The sequence below is a fragment of the Solanum tuberosum genome, unplaced genomic scaffold (assembly GCF_000226075.1).
Source record: "Solanum tuberosum cultivar DM 1-3 516 R44 unplaced genomic scaffold, SolTub_3.0 scf00072, whole genome shotgun sequence".
Lineage (NCBI taxonomy): Eukaryota > Viridiplantae > Streptophyta > Magnoliopsida > Solanales > Solanaceae > Solanum > Solanum tuberosum.
The window spans coordinates 535,125-555,575 of NW_006238999.1; the positions used below are offsets into that span (position 1 = coordinate 535,125).

A 20,451-nucleotide genomic window follows, 5' to 3' on the forward strand; every position below is an offset into this window, starting at 1 on the left:
TTTTGCAGTGAACAACAAATAATGCAAAAAAGAGGGGAAAATTGTTGAAAAGAATATAAAAAGGGTTTAATTGTCCTTTCAATGCTTTTTTTACTGTTGACCCGCTAAATTTTTACATCTGACGCGCCTAATTTGAGTGTATTTCACGCATTTTGCCAGGTAGGATCCGAGTGTTTTTTTGTTTAAGTTTTGGATAGTTAAAGTGCCTATTTGTGCACTTACAAAGTTAAAGGTCAAAGTTAAAATTTGAAGCCAAGTTTAGGGGTCAAAATATGTATTATGCCTTAAAACTATATCAAACATTAGAAAATAGGTAAAAAAAAAATTACCCTCCATAAAACTCGAACCCAACATTTTTTATTTCAATATTATATTTATTTAAAAATCTACTTTAATATATGTAAACTCTTTAGTTTGAAACTTAGTAACTTAAAAATCTAGAATTCATAACTCATGACCTTCAAATTACTGGGCTTTGCCTCCAAATATGTTTATATTGAATCCTATTTATTTTCAAAGTTCTACCACTCAAAGATTTTTAAATATTTAATGGAAACAAAAATTTTTTTTACTAACTTTATAAATTTAGAAGACTTAAATTGCTTAATAATATACGTATATGACTGACTATTTATGATTATTTTACTTAGTAACTAAAAGCAAAATCTTCCTCCAATTTTCTATCTTTACAATATAGAGGTACATATATTTATAAATTACATTGTGCTTATATTCTTTTTAGGTTATATATTCGTAAATTACATTGTGCTCATATTCTTTTTAGGTTTGGGAACCTTGAGTTTATCAAAAATGTCTTTACCTGCAAAGCTATGAATAAAATATGCTTACATTTTTATTTGTTTAAATTTTATTTGTAATATTATATTAAATATATTATTATCAAACTAAATTGAATACATCGTTATTGCGGCAATAATCAAAGAATGGATTCCTCATATATCTTTCGTACCAATATTAATCCCAAACTTATAAGTTAGAATCCTACCAAAGCAATAAGCATAATAAATGCCACATTTCTTTTTATTAGAAAACTTCTTGTTATATACTTAAAAAAAAAAAGCTTGCAGAAAGGTGTGAGAGAATTTGTTCTGTCATTAAAATCCCAATAGTTGATCAAATATATTGTGGGCCAATGTTAATGTCGTTGCCTTTTTTTTTTTTTCTTTCTATTTTAATGAATAAAGAAGATTTTATATTTTGATATATTTAATTTTTGTCGGCAAGTTATGCATACGCACTAATTATTGCACAATTTGCAATGTCAAAAGTTATTTCCTTTTGCAAGAGAAAAAAAAAGAAACTATTTCCTCCTTTCATAGTTGTTGTACTTGTTAGCATGTAATTGATCTAAATCTTAAAAAGTGAGTAGATAATATGAACCAATTATTTCATTATGATAGGAAATGATAAAAAATAAGGCATACTTTTATGTAATTCAAGTTTTGAGAATAAAATCAATTTTAATTAAAAAAAATATGAATACGAATCTTACTTAGTCGAGCCTTGAAATTGTTATCGAAAATCATATGAGAAAGAATAAATCTTATAAGCGGTTAAGAAACTCGTGTATCAAGCATGATAGCCTAACTAAAGAAGTGAAATCAAAACTTAAAAGATCGAATAGAACAATATACACAAAAGCAAATCCCTTTATTTAGTAAGAACCTAAGGAATTTATCATTTCTATCAGTAAACTACTCAAGAATTTTTTTATTTTATGTATCAAAATTGGATCTGAATAAAGAAAAAAATAGTAGATGGGATTATCGAAATCTTGTTTCGTCTTTACTGGGAACTTGAGTGAGAATAAATTATTTTTGAATTATCAGAGTTTGAAAATGGACTCTTTTCCATATTTGGTGTACCTACTTGGATAGAATGAAAGGGAACTTTCACGTCCGAAACGTGAAGAGTCTCATGCAACTAAAGCACTAAGACCTCTAATGTGATTTGATTGCTTAACACTTCCATAATCAAATTTTAATTATACTTCCTCTGTCCAATAATAGTTGTTCATTATTGACTTGACACAAGAATTAAGAAGCCATTAGTAATAGAAGTAATTTTACCAAATTACCCTTAAATATAAGTCATCTAAATGTTGAAAAATGAATAGTATTCAATAGCAAGGATAAAATAGACACAACATTGTAAATTATTCATTGGTTTTATAAACTGATCAAGTATTGTTAGACATCCCAAAATAGTTTAGTGGACAAGTAAAGATGGATGGAGGGAGTATTTGTTATGACTAGTTTTGTTCTCACACCCCATGAAGAATGTTTTTAAAATTTCAGTAATTGTTAATTAATTTGGTTCTTAATTGACATCTTGTCTTGCAATAATTGTATCCATCCAAATCGATTTGCTTAAAAAACAATAATTATGTTGGGTGTGGTATTGGTGGGTGTTTCAACAATTTCTACTTTACAAATTGATGTCCCTATAACCTAATAACAAGAATTTTGACAATTGTGTTTTCTTTATTTTTTCTTTTATAACTATGGTGTCTGGACCAGCTTCTGCACATCTCAACTAATTCTATGAGACACATGTCACTTCACCATATAACACTTTATCCATCAAAGATAGGACGAATGGGGAAAAAATCGCTAAGTATTGTCTCTGCTGAAATTTGACAATTAGTGCTTTATATACCATCAATGTTGTAATGAGAAATCCCTACATCTTTGTCGAGATATCTCGAGTTCAAGTCTTAAATAGGAAGGAAAAAATTTCTGATCGTAAGCATTTTGCCCCTTTAATTAGGGTTACACAACGCAAATATGTATTAGCTGGGATGGTGCGGATATTTGACACCTGTGAGAAACAAAGAAAATGCTTTCTTCACACTACTATTTGTCGTTTTTATTTATTGTAGGTTGACGTATTAAATAACTAAAAATTACTCACCCATCTACTTTTAACAAAAACTTGTAACTTCCGATCTCTTTTCAACTAAAAGCAGTATAATAGTCAAAGGAGAATGAGTCAAAGATTTTAAGAAGATAAATGCAACAACAAGAACAACATACCCAGTAAAATTCCATAAGTGAGATCTGGAGAGGATAGAGTATAACGCAGACCTTGGGAGGTGCAGAGGCTGTTTCTGATAAATCCTCGGCCCAAGGAAAAACAACAAATGCAAATTACTAAATCAATTATTTATTCCAAAGTAAGAATACATCACTTCAGGAAAACTTTATGCATGACACGTATTTCATTCATTTGTTTAACGTAAACACACATCGTGTGGGTAAGTTAATATCCAAAATTTGTCTTCACAGAGCATCAGTATATGATTACTTTTATTCAACTAGGGCCAAGATGACCAATAGTGATAAATAAATATACAACACAAATGGAGAACAACCATTAAACTGGTGTAGCAGGAAAACCAGAATTAGGGAGAATCAAGAATCAGCAGAAAATGACCATAAACTTGACCCTGGTAATCATGAATCTTAGTTCTTTACTGTGGTTACCTGCCTCAGAAGCATCTGGACAACATCGTTGGAGATGCTTTCAGATTCTGCTTTCAAGTGTTGGATCTTTGCAAACGTTTCTTGATCAAGACGTTTGACATTAGCACCCGAATCACCGCTAGTCTGTAGACAATATAAATATTGACAAGCATACTTAATCAAGGGTAAAGTAAATTGAATAACCGATTACTTTCCTAACACCCCTACACACACGCGAAAAAGGAAGTAGATATAAGAAATAAATGACGATTATACTTTTAGTCAGCATCCTTTATGGACTGACCAAGAATTCTGATCACCGTCGGGAAATAGACTAGAGCAGAAAACGTAATCATGTTCTAAAGGTCTAATAGGAGAACACACACACACAATATGGGCCCTGATCAAGAATGCAGCCACTAGATTTGGTCTTAAATGTTCATTTTTTAAATAAAAATATTCAAGTTCATATAAATCCCCACAAACATACAGTTAAGCTCTGCGTATACCCTAGCCTCCCCATACCCCACTTGTGGGACCACACTAGGTATGTTGTTATTTGAGTTCATATAAATGAATGCAACTCAGCCTGTGTAAGCTTTCTCACACTGGCAGTCTGAAGTCCCAAGCCAAGATGAAGAGGAGGGTTGTGGTAGGTTTGACAACCAGTGTAAAACTAGACAATTTTATGAAGAAATAGCCAATCTCAAATTGCTTGGGTTTGAAGAGCAGTTGCTGTTGTTATGGTCATACAGACACATGAAAATTGGTTTCTTTCCCAAAACTATTTGTTTCTTATTTACCTGTTCAAGCTTTCTCTGGAACTCAGCCTCCATGAATGCACGAAATTCAGCTATCTCCTTCTCAGCTTCATCCTTTGCCTGTTTCAATCTAGCCTGTTTTGCTGCACTTGAAACCAAGTCAGGATTCAGAACTTGCTTATACAACTGATCAATTTCAATCCCGGTGCCGCGAAATACAATAGCCACACAGCTCATATTATTAGTTAAGACATGGGGAAGAACAGGTATAAAGTTATGAGCTTTTGGCTGCAGTAGTTATTACTCTTTGCGTGTGATATCCAAAATGCATATTGATTGGTTATGTTGCAGTTGGATCAAAATAACAAGTACGGTGTTGAGAAAGGGAAGTTTACGTAAAACAGTAAGGCAAAGTGGTGAATTGGTAGGAACTAGGAAGAACCATCCAGATTACATTTTACTTATTCAGTGCACATCAGAGATGACAATCATCTAGTTTCCCCCTTATATTGGAACTGAGCTGGTTCAGACTGAAAACAAACTCTCAATGCCCACATTAGAAATGCAATTTGTGTATGTCAAGTGATACTAACCAAAATGTGATCTTACGGGATTCTACCATGCACACTAACACAGGAAGGAAAAAGTTGAACTGCAATGGAAATAAAAGTTATTGGAAGGAGAAAATTCTAGCAATGGATCCATGACTTGAAAATAGTACATGTATGTTGCCGGAGTTTCCTGATCGTTGCATTAGTGAAACTAACAGAAATCCAATTCAAAGATCAGAAAACTGGAGGCATAAAAAAGGGAAATCAATTACCACTCCTGGCAGCATTGACAATGTGTTGAGCTTCTTGCTCTGCACCTAAAAGTTGTTGAATTCCATTTTGGTTGCCTCTGTTGGATTCCATTCTCGTCTGACACACTTTTAAAACTATAACAAAGAAGAAAGTATGTGTCTTACAGAAATCGGTAATATTTGAGAAGCACAACAAACAATTATTCAGAAGAATGTGAGCATGCTGTGAAACTATGCTAAAATGAACAGCCATGACACCTTTTATGCAAAACTTATCGCCTTTGGAAAGACCAAAATAAGAATTACGTCAAACGAAAAACACAAGTAATTCATTTACAATATGGTTCAATTTGAGGACCAGATTTGTACTAGGATCTTTTTCTCGTGTGTAGTTCAGGTTGTAAATTTATAGGCCGAACTTCGAACTACCCAATATTTTAGGCTAAACGGAGATGGATCGCTAGTGTGACAGGGAGAACACATGTACTTCACATGTTACCACATTTTGATACTGATTCTATGGCAGCAAAATGTCAGGATGTCCTTGTAATAGCTTTGGTGGTCATTGCAATTTCAGGTATCCTATAGTTTATTAACTATAGATCCCAATCTACTGCGATAGCCTGGTCTAGAATGAAAAATATCCCAGGTCAAATACTTATGAGCTCAGAACTTGGTAGATTGTTGAAGTAATGGACGCCTCACTATTAGCTTTGAGCTGATGGAGAAAAAAATATTCTTGGCTCAATGGTAAATAAGCAAGCTATTCCTTCAACTTTTAACTAAATGGAAATTTAAGTTAAACATCAGCCCTGCCCATGAAATTTAATTCCTCTCTTGTGGATCAACGAAACAGGTTACAATAAATTCAATCAGCAAACAGGAGAGTGGTATTTAATCAGGAAAGACTGGATCAAACACCTATGCTCCAACAATTCTCCTCCCAAAATACAAAATCTTTTACTCAATCAACAATTCTAGTTAAAAGTGAGAAATTTCTTCTACTTTTTTTTCCTTCCTTTCTTCTTTGGTCTCCTTCATCTACTTTTGGTCCAAGTCAAACTGCACAAGTTACTCTTCCTAGAATTGCTCTATAGAAATAATAGATCCATCAACACAAAGATATCATAATCAACAAGTCAATCAGCTAAGCTGAAGCATTTTGCCAGAAGCAAGTTAACCAATCACCTAAACGTCAATTTCAAATTAGTTACAATTAACTACATGAATCCTCTGGATCCATTCCACTTTAATCACATTTTAACAGTCACGGTCAACCAACTACAAACCTTCTATCACTCATTATTGTTTTTGAATCTCACATAGACCTCAAATTATTTTGCAGAAACAAATAGTTGAGTATCACTAAAGTGGAGTAACAAATTCAACCCCAGATTGTCAACCATCCCCTACTTCTTCCCAATCTCAAACTCATAAAAAGGATATCCCAGACAAGTTCCTCTTCCTAGATCTCTCTATAGAAATAATAGATCCATCAATACAATATATCATTATCAACAATTCAAACAGCTCTAAAACTGAAGCATTTTTTCCCAGAAACAATCAATCAATCACCTAAACCTCAACTCCAAACTAGTTAGAATTAACTACATTCTGCTTTAATCACAATGACAAACATTTTTACACTGGTGATTCAAGGTCAAACCAACTGCAAAACTTGTATAACTCATTAATGTTAGAAAATCTCACAGACCCCAAATTGTTTTGCAGAAACCAATAGAGTTGATTATATCTAAAGCAGAGTAACAAATTCAAACCAGATCCATCAAATACAATATATCCTTATCAACAATTTAATCAGCTCTAAAACCAAACCATTTTTCCGGAAACAATCAATTAATCACCTAAACAACAACTCCAAACTAGTTAGAATCACCTACCTTCTGCTATAATCACAATACTGAATAATTTAACACTGACAGTTCATAGTCAACCAAATGCAATACTCATTATTGTTTGCGGAGCACACATAGATCTCAAATCATTTTGCAGAAACCAAATACACTAGTTGATTATATCTAAAGCGGAGTAACAAATTCAAACCAGATCCATCAAAACAACATATACTTATCAACAATTAGATCAGCTCTAAACCGAACCATTTTTTCCAGAAAAAAGTCAACCAATCACCTAAACTTCAACTCCAAACTAGTTAAAATCAACTACATTACGCTTTAATCACAATTCCGAATACTTTACACTGGCAATTCAAGGTCAAACCAACTGCAAAACCTTCTATAACTCATTATTTGTTAGCTAATCTCACGTAGACCTCAAATCATTTTGCAGAAACAAATAGTTGATTATAGCTAAAGCGGAGTAACATAATCAAACCAGATCCATCAAATACAATATATCCTTATTAACAATTCATTCAGCTCTAAAACCGAACCATTTTTTCCAGAAACAAGTCCATCAATCACCTAAACCACAACTCCAAACTAATTAAAATCAACTACATTACACTTTAATCACGATTCCGAATACTTTACACTGGTGATTCATAGTAAAACAACCTGCAAAACATTCTATAACTCATTATTTGTTTGTGAATCTCACATAGAGTCAAATCATTTTGCAGAAACAAATAGATGATTATGTCTAATCGGAGTAACAAATTCAAACCAGATACATCAAAACAACATATCCATATCAATAATTCAATCAACTCTAAAACTGAAGCATATTTACCAGAACAATCAATCAATCACCTAAAGCTCAATTCTAAATTAGTTAGAATCAAACTACAATTCCGCTTTAATCACAATTCCGAATACTTTACACTGGTGATTCATAGTAAAACAACCTGCAAAACATTCTATAACTCATTATTTGTTTGTGAATCTCACATAGAGTCAAATCATTTTGCAGAAACAAATAGATGATTATGTCTAATCGGAGTAACAAATTCAAACCAGATACATCAAAACAACATATCCATATCAATAATTCAATCAACTCTAAAACTGAAGCATATTTACCAGAAACAATCAATCAATCACCTAAAGCTCAATTCTAAATTAGTTAGAATCAACTACATTCCGCTTTAATCACAATTCTGAATACTTTTACACTGATGATTCAAGGTCAAACCAACAGCAAAACCTTCTATAACTCAATATTGTTTGTGAATTTCACCATACACCTCAAAGAATTTTGCAGAAACAAATAGTTGATTATATCTAAATCGGAGTAAAAAATTCAAGCCAGATCCATCAAAACAACATATCCTTATCAACAATTTAATCAGCTCTACAACTGAAGCATATTTTCCAGAAACTATCAATCAATCACCTAAAGCTCTAACTCTAAATTAGTTAGAATCAGCTACATTCCAATTTAATCACAATTCCGAATATTTTCACACTGGTGATTCAAGGTCAAACCAACTGCAAAACCTTCTATAACTCATTATTTGTTTGTGAATCTCACATAGACTCAAATCATTTTGCAGAAACAAATAGTTGATTATATCTAAATCGGAGTAAAATTACAAGCCAGATCCATCAAACAACATATCCTTATCAACAATTTAATCAGCTCTACAACTGAAGCATATTTTCCAGAAACTATCAATCAATCACCTAAAGCTCTAACTCTAAATTAGTTAGAATCAGCTACATTCCAATTTAATCACAATTCCGAATATTTTCACACTGGTGATTCAAGGTCAAACCAACTGCAAAACCTTCTATAACTCATTATTTGTTTGTGAATCTCACATAGACTCAAATCATTTTGCAGAAACAAATAGTTGATTATATCTAAATTGGAGTAAACAAATTCAAACCAGATCCATCAGAACAATATATCCTAATCAATAATTCAATCAGCTCTAAATCCAAACCAAATTTCCAGAAACAAGTTAATCAATCACCTAAACCTCAACTTCAAACTAGTTAGAATCAACAACATTCCACTTTAATCGCAATTCTGAATACTTTTGCATTGGGGATCCAAGGTCAAACCGACAGCAAAGTCTTCTATAACTCATTATTGTTTGTGAATCTCATCATAGACCTCAAAGCATTTTGCAGAAACAAATAGTTGATTATATCTAAAGCAGAGTAACAAATTCAAACCAGATCCATCTAATACAATATATCCTTATCAACAATTCAATCAGCTCTATAACAAAACCATTTTTCCAGAAACAATTAATCAATCACCTAAACAACAACTTTAAACTAGTTAGCATCAACTACATTCTGCTTTAATCACAATTCTGAATAATTTAACACTGGCTGTTCATAGTTAACCAAATGTAAAACGTTAACTCATTATTGTTTGCGGAGCTCACACAGATCTCAAATCATTTTGCAGAGCTCACATAGATCTCAAATCATTTTGTAGAAATCAAATAGTTGATTATATCTAGAGCGGAGTAAACAAATTTAAACCAGATCCATCAAAACAATATATCCTTATCAACAATTCACTCAGCTCTAAAACCGAAGCAATTTTTCCAGAAGCAAGTCAATCAATCACCTAAACGGATAAACCTCAACTCCAAACTAGTTGGAATCAACTACATTCCGCTTTAATCACAATTCCGAATACTTTCACACTGACGATTCAAGTCAAACCAACTCTAAAACCTTCTATAACTCATTATTTGCTTGTGAATCTCACTTAGACCTCAAATTATTCAACAGAAACAAAAATGTACTACAAATTCAGAAGAATCACATATTAAAATTAGTCAAAACAATCGATCTAATCAATTCAAGCTGAAATCAGCATATTTTGATCGGAAAAGAACTCAATAGTACCTGTAGAAACTGAGTTTCGAAATCGCTGCAGCGAAACTTTGGAAGCTTTTTTTCGGTATGGAAAGAGTTGGACTATGAAGAGACTCTAAACTTGAGGCCTTTTTATACTTGTCACGTTCTCTCTTCCGTTTTGTTTTTTTTTTTAAATAAATAAAAAATAAATAGAACAGGCAAATTCTATGTGAACAAAAAAAAGTATTTTATGTAAAAATAGGCATTTTTTATTTTTTAAAATTGTTTTAACAAGCACCAAAAAAAAGAGAGAGAAGGAATTTGGTTTAAAACAAGTTTGTCAATTTTTTTAGGCAAATACCACCTAAATGATAGTAATAGCTTAATAGATATTATGGAGAGATGTGAAATTTGATAAATAAAAATGCTATTTTAACTTATAATATTGATGATATAAATGATCAACCATTAAAGGTTATGGTCTGATGATAAAACTTGTTAACTTTTAATGAGAGGTGTTTAGTTTAATTGATGAATTAGAAGAATTGATATGTGATATGAGTTTAGACAATAAATTGATGTATTTGATTGAATTGAACTAGATCAAAATGGATTAGATAATGTGACATTATGTCATAAGTTCAATATGTCCTATATTTATTAAATTTTATTATCGAGGCAACGATAGCAAGGAACTTACTAATGCATTAAATACGGTAAGAAGTCGTTTGGTATGAAGTATAAGGTATAAATTCCGAAATAAATGTAGAATTATTTTATCTCATATTTGGTTGGAGATATAAGGTAGTCCTGAGATTATTTGTCTCATCATTTATATCATAATGATGGAATAAATTATCCCACAACTTATACTATAGTTATAATATAAATTATCTCATATATATGGTGAAAATAACTTATCTGAAGATAATTAATTTTGGAATAACTTGTTCATAATCAAACGATCTAAAAGTCCAATTTTAATTGTACATATTTATCTTAATAATGAAAAATCCAATATTTATATATAAAAAAAAATGAACTACTCTCTTGAATCATCATTTATTAAAATCAAATCACATTCTTATTTTTTTCAAATTTAATGATTTTTTTATTGGAAAAAAGTTTTTCTTTATTACATTTTTCCTTTATTCCAAACAAATGTTTATGTACATCCAAACAAAACCTTATCGACACTTGGTTAAATTTCCCAATTTGCTATAAGCCTAAAAAATTCTTAAAGCAAACCCTACGACACCGTATTCGCCAGTCTCCCTAATTGTCCCCGCCGATTCCCAAAACTCCACCGCCGACCACCGCAGTTTTTTCTCTCCGTCGTTCTTCCGTCGATCTCTTCCCCGGCGATCCTCTTCCCCGTTCACCATTCATCTCTATCTCAATCGCTCCATATATACACACACAAATACATACACATTTATGTTATCTCTCTATGGGTGTCTGATACCATTGCCCATTTCCTTGACTTGCTGTTTTTGCTGGTACATTTCTCTCTATATATATTTATCTATATTTTTTTGTCGGTTAAGATTTTTGGGTTTTTTACTTAGGAATTTTAGTCACTGTAATTAGATTTAATTTGGGTAATCTGTGTCTGTAAGTTCTTTTTTTACAATTTTTTCATCATATGGGAGAAGTTTATTTTCCAAATAATGCTACAGTATCATTTTTTTTAATGTAGTGATTGATATATAATTAACTCTAACTAGTTTGGGACTGAGTAATAGTTGATTGATTACAAAAACAACAACATACCAGTGTAATCCGACAAGTGGGTTATGGGGAGGGTGGAGTGAACGCATACCTTACTCTTATCTCGTAGAGGTAGAGAATTTGTTTTAGAAAGATCCTCAGCTAAAGTTCAGCAAATCATATTAATTATGAAGAAAGAAATACAGCAGTGGAGAAAACAGGTCGATTAATTACGGAAGGCAGTACAAAGCATCTAGAATAGGAACTGTAATGGCCAAAATAATGTGGCAACTGAATCGCAAAAGACTACCACAATAGTTGATTGACTGATAGGTAATTATCATAGTTCTAAGATGATTTATAAGGTTGATCTTAACTGCTTAGAACCTGTTGCAGTAGATGATTGATTGATTTAGAGATATCATTCTAATTTGAGGGCACTGGCTAGCACTAGTACTTTAGTAGTTTGTACATTGTATTAGAATAATGCTGGGTATGTACTTTACTAATTAGGTAAGTTGTGATATCAGCTAAAACATATGTAAGTAAGGATGGAAAATTTAATCATCAGGAGACTGTTATAGCATCATCGTGTGTATTAGTATTGGACTTCTGATAGAAAACAGAGTCTGGTTTAAGTGCAAACAACTTAGCACTCTGCATTGACAATTTGCACCGGTAACTCAAAGATTAACCAGTGAACCCACACTTAGAGAATCATGTAGGAAATGTTTTTGCATCCAAGGGTTTGCCTATTGGTCAATGAAGTGGATTGAGAACCACGAGGTATCAGGTTTAAACCCCAGCAGAGGTGAAAATACTATATGAATTCTACCCATTTGTTCATGCCTTGGTGACTACCAGTGCTGGAATTAGTCAAGGTGCTCACAAGCTGGCCAGACGATTTGGTAAGGTAGGAAAATGCTAGTAAAAAAAAGTAAAAACTTGACATTCATGTGCAAATAAGATGAAGTAACTTTTACACTTTTGAAAATTCATGTGGAGATAGCGAAGAATAGAATACGAAGGAACTATGGAAGAAAGGTATCATAAGATGACACTAACTAGTGGGTATCAAGGCTGTTATATCATGTGTAGAGTTTAGCATGAATCTTCTTATTCCTATCTGTGATTGTTTGGCATTGCAGTATAGATTTGTGGTTCTGAGAATTCCTAAATCATCCTAGTTTTTCCTAAAAGTTGAATTATCAAGTAATGAAATGAGACAGACCCAAATGGAGTGGAATGGATATAGAGGAGTCACATAGCTGACTGCATCTAGTTTTGGGTTGAGGCCAGTGTAATAAAAGCCATTGTTTTGTTGCTTAAAGCAATCAAGCTATGCAAAGTGAGGGGTTATCATTTCATGTGGGTGAAACCTTGTGATTAAGAGAATTTTGTGCTTCAAAGTTCAAACCTTGACGCCACAAAGTTATCCAGAAGAAAAGTGGTGGTTTCTTGACACTCATCTTCGAGGAGTTGGATTAATATTGAGATTGATGTATATTTATTGCTAAAATTAGTTATTTTGATTATTATACTACTAAATCCATGTATGTTTGGCTTTTAAATTTCTGTGAATTATGCACTTCACTTCTCGTTTTTTGCTTCAAGCCCCACAAACCTTGTTGCTTTGGTTGTGCTTTTCCCTTCTAGAAAACTGGTTGAGGTGTAGTTTTTTGGTGTTGTAACCTTAAAGTTATTTGGACAGTCTTCTTTCTAGTTACCTTTAAATCATACAGTTATTTGGAATTTCCTTCTCTTGGTACCTTCCCCAAAAACATAAATACTAGCAGGCAGTATCTTGTAAACAAAAGAATAAGTTAACTTTGTAATATAGAGTTTTATAACTCCTTGCTATAATGTGAGATACGTTATCTAGTAAACAAAAGAATATTAGTTAACTTTGTAATATAGAGTTGCTATAATTTTTTTCTTTTATTTGCAACTTTGTGATGCGGTTAAGGTGCATTGTATTTTTCAAATGACTCCGCAATTATATTCTTAATAGAATGTTAAGTTTTTCTTGTTTCAGAGATATGTCATAAGCAGCAATGGTGGACTACTATGCAACTAATCCTGGACCAATTGAGGATATTGTGTTGTACGATCAAGATAAACATGTATCATCTGCTGTTTGGGAGGGGCAGGTATTCACTAAGCTAAACTTCCTCCCTTTTTTTGCCAAATCGACACTTGATAGCAACTCAGTGATTTAGACAAAACTTGAATGGCTTATTTTCACTGTTGACAGGAGCGTGGTGCTCTTAGGTGCCATGAGCACACATCAAAGCTCGATCAGTGGATGCTCACAGAGAAACAGGTTGAGTTGGTTAAAATGGCTGGATTTGGCTATTTGAGAATGATACCGGCAATCAGTTTGGATAACCCACTCATATCTGCCCTAGTTGAGAGATGGAGGAGAGAAACAAACACATTCCATTTCATTGTTGGGGAAATGACTGTTACCCTTGAGGATGTCGCGTACTTGCTTGGGCTACCAGTTGATGGTGAGGCTGTTATAGGTGTGACATACACTTCATGTGAAGCAGTCTGTATCAAATTGTTGGGAAAAGCACCTGACTCTGGATATACCAGTGGTGGGATGGTGAAGCTTAGTTGGTTGAAAGAGACCTTCTCCCAGTGTCCGGAGGATGCTTCCATGGAGGATATTGCGCGTTGTACACGTGCTTATCTTCTTTACCTGGTCGGTAGCACCATCTTTTCAACTACAACTGGCAATAAAGTACCTGTCATGTACCTTCCTCTGTTTGAAAATTTTGATGAAGCTGGCAAGTATGCTTGGGGTGCTGCAGCATTATCCTTCTTGTACAGAGCACTCGGCAATGCTTCCCTAAGGTCCCAAAGCACAATTAGTGGCTGTTTGACATTATTACAGGTATGATGAGGCTTGGGAATTTTTGCCTTTGAAGGGTTCCATGGGGACACAAAATTTACTTGGCTGTCATGCTTTGACAAGTAATTGAAAATATAACCGCTGAAACTCTTTATATTAAATCTGGCTGTGAGCAGTTTTTACTCTCTTGCAGTGCTGGAGTTACTACCACCTCAATGTTGGTCGGCCAAAGCTTAATCATGATCCAATCCATGAGTGTTTCCCATTTGTGCTTAGGTGGAAAGGTAAACAAAGCAGTCCAACGTCAAACCGTGATGTGGCATTCTACCGAAAATCATTGGACTCTATGAAGCCATCTGATGTGAGTTAGTTTCTAGAACTTCCTTGTGTTACTTGAATCATTTATCTCTTAAAGAGCTTAAGAAAATGGAACAATTCTATGTCCAGGTTGACTGGTGTCCTTACTCAAACATTAGCCATACCGTCATACCAGAACATATATTGCGCAGCCTCATTCTGGGGAGATCAAAGACCATGTTGATATGTTATGACAAGGCAGAAAGACACCTTCCAGATCGTTGCCTACGGCAATTTGGCATGCATCAGACTGTCCCCGAAGAGGTACAGAAGTGGGAGAGGAAGAGTCGAGGAGTAGATGGTGGTGTAGATCTCTCAACAAAAATGGAATCAGAGCTTAATGAATGGTCAAATCGGCATCTCTATATTGTGGAGGCAGAGGAAGATGTTGAGGAAAGTGAATACATGCAGTGGTATATGAGAATTACAAGGAAGTTGGTTGGGAGGCCTGTACCTATCTCATCTGAGTTTCAAAGAATGGTAAACTATCAGATAAATGTAACAGGATTTTTTTCAATTTTCAGTTATCCAACATCTCCTCTCTCACTTTGTGTCATGCCTCTGATTTTTCACTGTAATCTGTTTATTTGTCACTGCAGAATGCTGCACTGAGAGAGATTGCCCATATAGCGGACACCATTTCAACTCATGGGTTGGATGATCAACAGTTACAATCTGTCACAAGAATCCGATATATTACTTATGAATGCCTGAGGGATCAGATTGCAAGTACGGTAGTTGTTGCATCGAACTCACAAAGTGAAGTCGGAAAGAAAGTACGTGGAAAGGAGAGAGTAAGAAGGAAGGGGATGGGCAAACGTAAGCGTAAAGAAGAGGTAGAGCAATATTATGCCGCAGGGATACCCATGCAACATCGGATACCTGCTACAACTTTTGATGTTGATCCTTCTCACCTATATCACATCGGCAATGAGATGGATAATCCTCATTTGTGCATTACAGTAAGTGAAGATGATCATGGTCGGATATCTCATGTGGCTCATAGTGTCGATGATATTGATTTCTGTGAAGATGCTAAGGAAGTTGATGAATCACACTTCCATCATTTAGTTGGAGAACAAGATGGCCATCTCTCCAGTGAAGTAGCAGAAGATAAACCTCATGCTTCAATGGATATCGTGGTTCCTCAGGTCTCCCATGAAACTAGAGAGGATGTTGCACAGCAGAACGATTACGGGGTTCTTGTTTAGACCAGTAAAGATGAAATTTATGGCTTGCTCAATTTTCAGTTCATTTGGAGATGTTTTTCTCCCCTCTGTCCTAGTTGAGGAGAAGAAAATTATGCAACAAGACTTTGAATGCACAAACAAATAGTACTTGTGAATGGTAATATTATATCTTTATTTTCTTCAACCTTTATTTTTACCTACACATCCTGCAGCTGGACTACCTACTTTTAAAAGTTTATTTGTGTTGTTTAATTAAAAAAAAATTACTCTTTGGTCCATTAGAATGGTTTGATCATGACTTCAAGATCCAGAGGATGGTGACTAAAGGTGTTAAAAAGGGAATGAGTAGAGCCAACTATTTTAAAATAAAGTTGTCTCAGTTGAGAGCAATAATTTTTTGTTAGAAATTTATATATGTCAGTAGTAAAAAATTAATATCAAATAACTAAATCAACAAATATTGCAATAAAACAAGTTTAAATAGAGTCACATGGCTAATAGAGTTTTGACACAAATTGCCTGCTTGTACAAATTTATTTTTGTGGTCCTTTAACTTATTGATCACACTGTTTACTAATCTTTAACTAACTTTTACCGGCATATTTAACCACTCCCCAACTAGAATATCCCAACCAACTCCCACTTCCTCACGCGCCACCGTCCACGGTGGTCTTGTCGCCAGTTGCACCCTCGGCTCTCGTCTTAAGCCACTCCACGACATCTCCGAACACTTTCTCCACATTCTCCTCCGGTTCTCCGACCAGCTGGTGCCACATCCCTGGATATATCTTTAGTGTCTTGTCCTTACTTGTCGATCGGCGATATAGCTCCTCCGCGCAGGCGGGATCGCAGATGTTGTCATCGCTGCCGTGGACGATCAGAAATGGTACTTTCACTTCTTCAAATCTCCCTTGCAGCTCCCTGCATACTCTCATTAACTCACGCGCCGTCGCGGGGCGTGGTTTTATAAGTGGTCTCTTTGGACTTGCTATTGCTAGTTTCTTCTTCCACTCCTCCTTCGTGAATTACCAGAAAAAAGAAAAAAAACTTTACTAAAAAGCAACAAAAGAGAAATGCTCAAATGGTAAATTGACAATTCAGTAGCGCAGCTAGAAGCTCGGATACGAATTCGACTAGTTTTGTATTTTAAGAAAAGGTAGCTTGGTGTACTAAAGTTTTTTACTAAGCTCGAGATTTGAAAAAGAAATAGATAGGTAGCCTTACCTTGCATTTCTGCAAGAGATTGTTTTCATAATTTGTATTTAAATATGTGTAAATATTAAACTTAGAATTCAGTCAGAGGTGGATCCTTAGATACCAAACTTATTTAAACTAAGTACTTTTTATTTTTTCATACCAAATTTATTTGAATCCAATACTTTTATCTTTTGATATCAAATTCATTTGAACTTGGTACTTTTTGTATGAGGCATAAATTTATATATGAAAATTTACTAAACATAAACCTATGATTATTAAAATATAACGAGTTTAATAATAAAAATCTTAAATATAAAAACGTAAAACTTAAAATATAAAACTTGAATTATAAAAATTCGCCACAAAACTCAATTATTAGCGCTTGAAATTGAAACAAATATTTTCATTCGATTAATCACATACCTTGAATGCAACCAAAGGCAACGAGCCGCGAGTGGGAACCACGGGCCAAGTGGGAATCAAAACGGCGGCGATACCAAGTAGATGTTCCAAAGGCCACGGCGGTTTGAACTTATTGCTAATCCCATACATACCTCCATTCAAAACGACGCCGTCAAACGGCCGGCGTTGAGCAGAATCGCCTTCCCGGAGAGTGATAAGAAGCGCGATAGCACCGCCGAGGGATTCAGCATAGAGAAACGACGGCAGAGACGGCGGAACATGGAGATCCCTAAAGGAATCGAAGAAACTAATACAGTCATCAACAACGAGATTTAAATCAGGAATATGAGCAATTAATCCATCGGAGAATCCATGACCTTGATGATCAATCGCACAAACGATAAATCCGTTTTTCGCGATGTGAACAGCTGTGAGTTGAACAAACCAGCTCGATTCTCCGGTGAATCCATGGACGACACAAACGACGCCGATGATTTTCGCCGGAGGAAGTGGGGACCACCATTGAGTGAAAAGCTTTAAGCCTCGTGAATTTGTAATGAATTCGGAGTTGTGAGTTACTGAGTGGTGAGAGTAGAACTCCGATTGACTCAGTGAGCCGAACGGACTCAACTCGTTAGCTTCTGCAACTGGATGCTTCATTTTTTTTTCTCACGGCGGTGTTGCTATAATGCGCCGCGGGGGATAGGATATGATATAACCGAAATAGGCAACATGCAAACAACGCGATAACAAAGAGGATAGGGAGAAAATTGTGTGATTCGTCGTGTATTGAATTTATTTTTGTTGTTAAAAATAAAATAAAATAATTATTGTTAGTTGGAAGTTGGAATTAAAATAATATAGGTAGTGGTGGGTGATAAAATTAGTAAGCGGAAAATATGACTCACTTAATTCATTAAAATTTGGACGGATTAAACTTTATTGACTATGACGATAGTTGTGAATTGTGATCATAGTATAGCGATACATTTTCCTTTTTTGCTCAATTTGATTATTAATTCAATATATTTTGACTCATTCAATATAGTTCATTCAAAAATTAAATTGACATATAGCTCAAATTAACATATGAAAAAACTTTTTAAATTTATTTTATTTATAAATTATAATTTTTTTTTTATGAAATTATTAAAATTTGATAAGATTTGAAGAATCAATCAATTTTATGTTCATTCTCTATTTGGCACACTTAAAATAAAATGAGAAAAAAAGTCAAGTCAATAGTAGAACTTTTCTTTCCGCGGTCTCCTTTCGAAGGAGAGGCCTTCATATTCCTAATCTGGTAGGGTCGGGTAGCATTCTTTGCCCCAGCTTAACGAATTGCATCCCCGCATAATGATATTCTTTGTTTGTGCGCTTCTTACCTACTTAACACTGATTTCATGCTTGAGTTGGAGGGCTCTCCCTCCGTCCATCAAGTCAAGTAATTTCTTATCGAAAATTTCTCCGTCGCCTATCTCATGTTCTGCTTCTCTTTTCTTCTTTCTATATCACATACATATGTACAACTTTTATCACTAATTTTTTTTTATCTCTTTATCTAAAGTAAAAAAAAAAAAAGGCTCAGAAGAGCAAAAAATATCAAGAAAAATAAAAAAGACTTTTTTTCTATTGTATAGCTTATTTTAATTCAGTCAATTCTCATAAATAATATTTGAGTGATTAATGATCTACTCATTTATTAACTTAATTCAGTATAATTTATTCAAATTCAATTTAGCCCGCCTATTTAAAAGCATATACATAAGGATGGTAAGAATAATTGAGTATGGTAGAAGCCAGAAGGGAATTAAGAAGGAATGGAACACCGAAAATTATTAATGATAAATTCCTTATCAGTATTATTGCATACTACTAAAAAAATTGGTGGTTGAATTAATATGAAAAGGACACTAGAGACCTATCTATTTAGTAAGGTACTTTAAATTCACCAATTCGATTAATCTAAATTTTCATCGAATAGAACATGTGAAAGAAAACATTATTAAAATATTTTTAATTTTTTTCTTTATTTAATGTGTGATATAAAATCATAATAAAGGAAAAAAAATATAAGGTAATTAAAAACAAATTATAGAAAAATTAAGAACTTAAAATTTAGTAGAGTGTAATGAATTAAGCTATGATACATTATTTAACCCATTTTGACTTCGTTCATTTCAGGTCAACTCATTTATTTATTGATTCAACTATTTTGATTCGTCTAAATTAACTCAATTCATCGATTTGATACTGCTAACCTGTTATAAAAGTATAAAGAATTGCTAGCAAAAGATTCAATTTTGAGCTGATTAATGCAACCAAAACCAACACAAATCAACATTGTTTCCACAAACTAAACTTCATAAATCACAACACCTATTGTAGAGCAAATATATGTTGCGCCATTTATCTCCATTTGCATCCCCTCAATATTAGTTGGTAGATTGCTGCAATAATTGCTCCTGTGAAAGGTCCTCCAGAAAAAATCCCCTGTAAAACAAAATCAAATAATAAAAAATAAAAAATATTCGCAATATGATGTAATATTTATGTATAAAAAGTATTTAATATTTAAGATATATACATAACTAAATTGTCTGGTATCTATATTAAAGAGTCAATTAATCAACAAGGATTATGGTAGAGTATTAAGTATTCATTCGTCCTTAATTAGAATATTGGATTCGAACTCTGGATATGAAATCACCTTATTCAGTAGCGCTTTACTCCCGATGTAGGACTTTCAAGCGTGACTTTGAATTTACGATGAATTTAGTTATTCTTGTGCATTAATTTGATATCATTGTAGAAGCTCATAAAGCTTATATTTTGAATCCACTTCTAGAGCTCAAAATGTAAGTCTGACTCACACATCATACGTTGCGTTGTTATTACTAAATCAAAAGAGGAGGGGGGGGGGGGGGTGTTTTTTTTTAAAG

General features: G+C 33.7%; 4 protein-coding genes across 4 annotated transcripts in view; 1 reads left to right on the forward strand and 3 right to left on the reverse strand.

The window, feature by feature from the left end:
• Positions 1–3,207: 3,207 nt before the first annotated feature.
• On the reverse strand, positions 3,208–9,941 carry LOC102588223 (V-type proton ATPase subunit G 2). The gene is made up of 4 exons (XM_006345741.2): positions 9,842–9,941; positions 5,070–5,183; positions 4,289–4,389; positions 3,208–3,629 (listed from the first exon to the last, which is right to left on the reverse strand). The coding sequence occupies exons 2-4, from the start codon at positions 5,158–5,160 to the stop codon at positions 3,486–3,488; spliced, it is 336 nt and encodes a 111-aa protein (XP_006345803.1). The 5' UTR covers positions 5,161–5,183; positions 9,842–9,941; the 3' UTR covers positions 3,208–3,485.
• Positions 9,942–10,977: 1,036 nt separating this feature from the next.
• LOC102588559 (serine/threonine-protein phosphatase 7 long form homolog) lies at positions 10,978–16,091 on the forward strand. The gene is made up of 6 exons (XM_006345742.2): positions 10,978–11,292; positions 13,539–13,653; positions 13,758–14,402; positions 14,554–14,721; positions 14,808–15,197; positions 15,317–16,091. Exons 2-6 carry the CDS (start codon positions 13,558–13,560, stop codon positions 15,926–15,928), a joined length of 1,911 nt encoding a protein of 636 aa, XP_006345804.1. The 5' UTR covers positions 10,978–11,292; positions 13,539–13,557; the 3' UTR covers positions 15,929–16,091.
• A 274-nt stretch (positions 16,092–16,365) lies between these two features.
• On the reverse strand, positions 16,366–18,297 carry LOC102588882 (caffeoylshikimate esterase-like). Its single transcript, XM_006345743.2, has 2 exons — positions 17,531–18,297; positions 16,366–16,923 (listed from the first exon to the last, which is right to left on the reverse strand). Exons 1-2 carry the CDS (start codon positions 18,167–18,169, stop codon positions 16,555–16,557), a joined length of 1,008 nt encoding a protein of 335 aa, XP_006345805.1. The 5' UTR covers positions 18,170–18,297; the 3' UTR covers positions 16,366–16,554.
• Positions 18,298–19,738: 1,441 nt separating this feature from the next.
• Positions 19,739–20,451, reverse strand: part of LOC102589206 (probable aquaporin PIP2-2) — a 3,769-nt gene continuing 3,056 nt past the window's right edge. Inside the window, exon 4 of the mRNA XM_006345744.2 lies at positions 19,739–20,002. Within this exon, the coding sequence (XP_006345806.1) occupies positions 19,919–20,002 (84 nt within the window). The 3' untranslated portion in view covers positions 19,739–19,918. The remainder of the gene's footprint in view (positions 20,003–20,451) is intronic.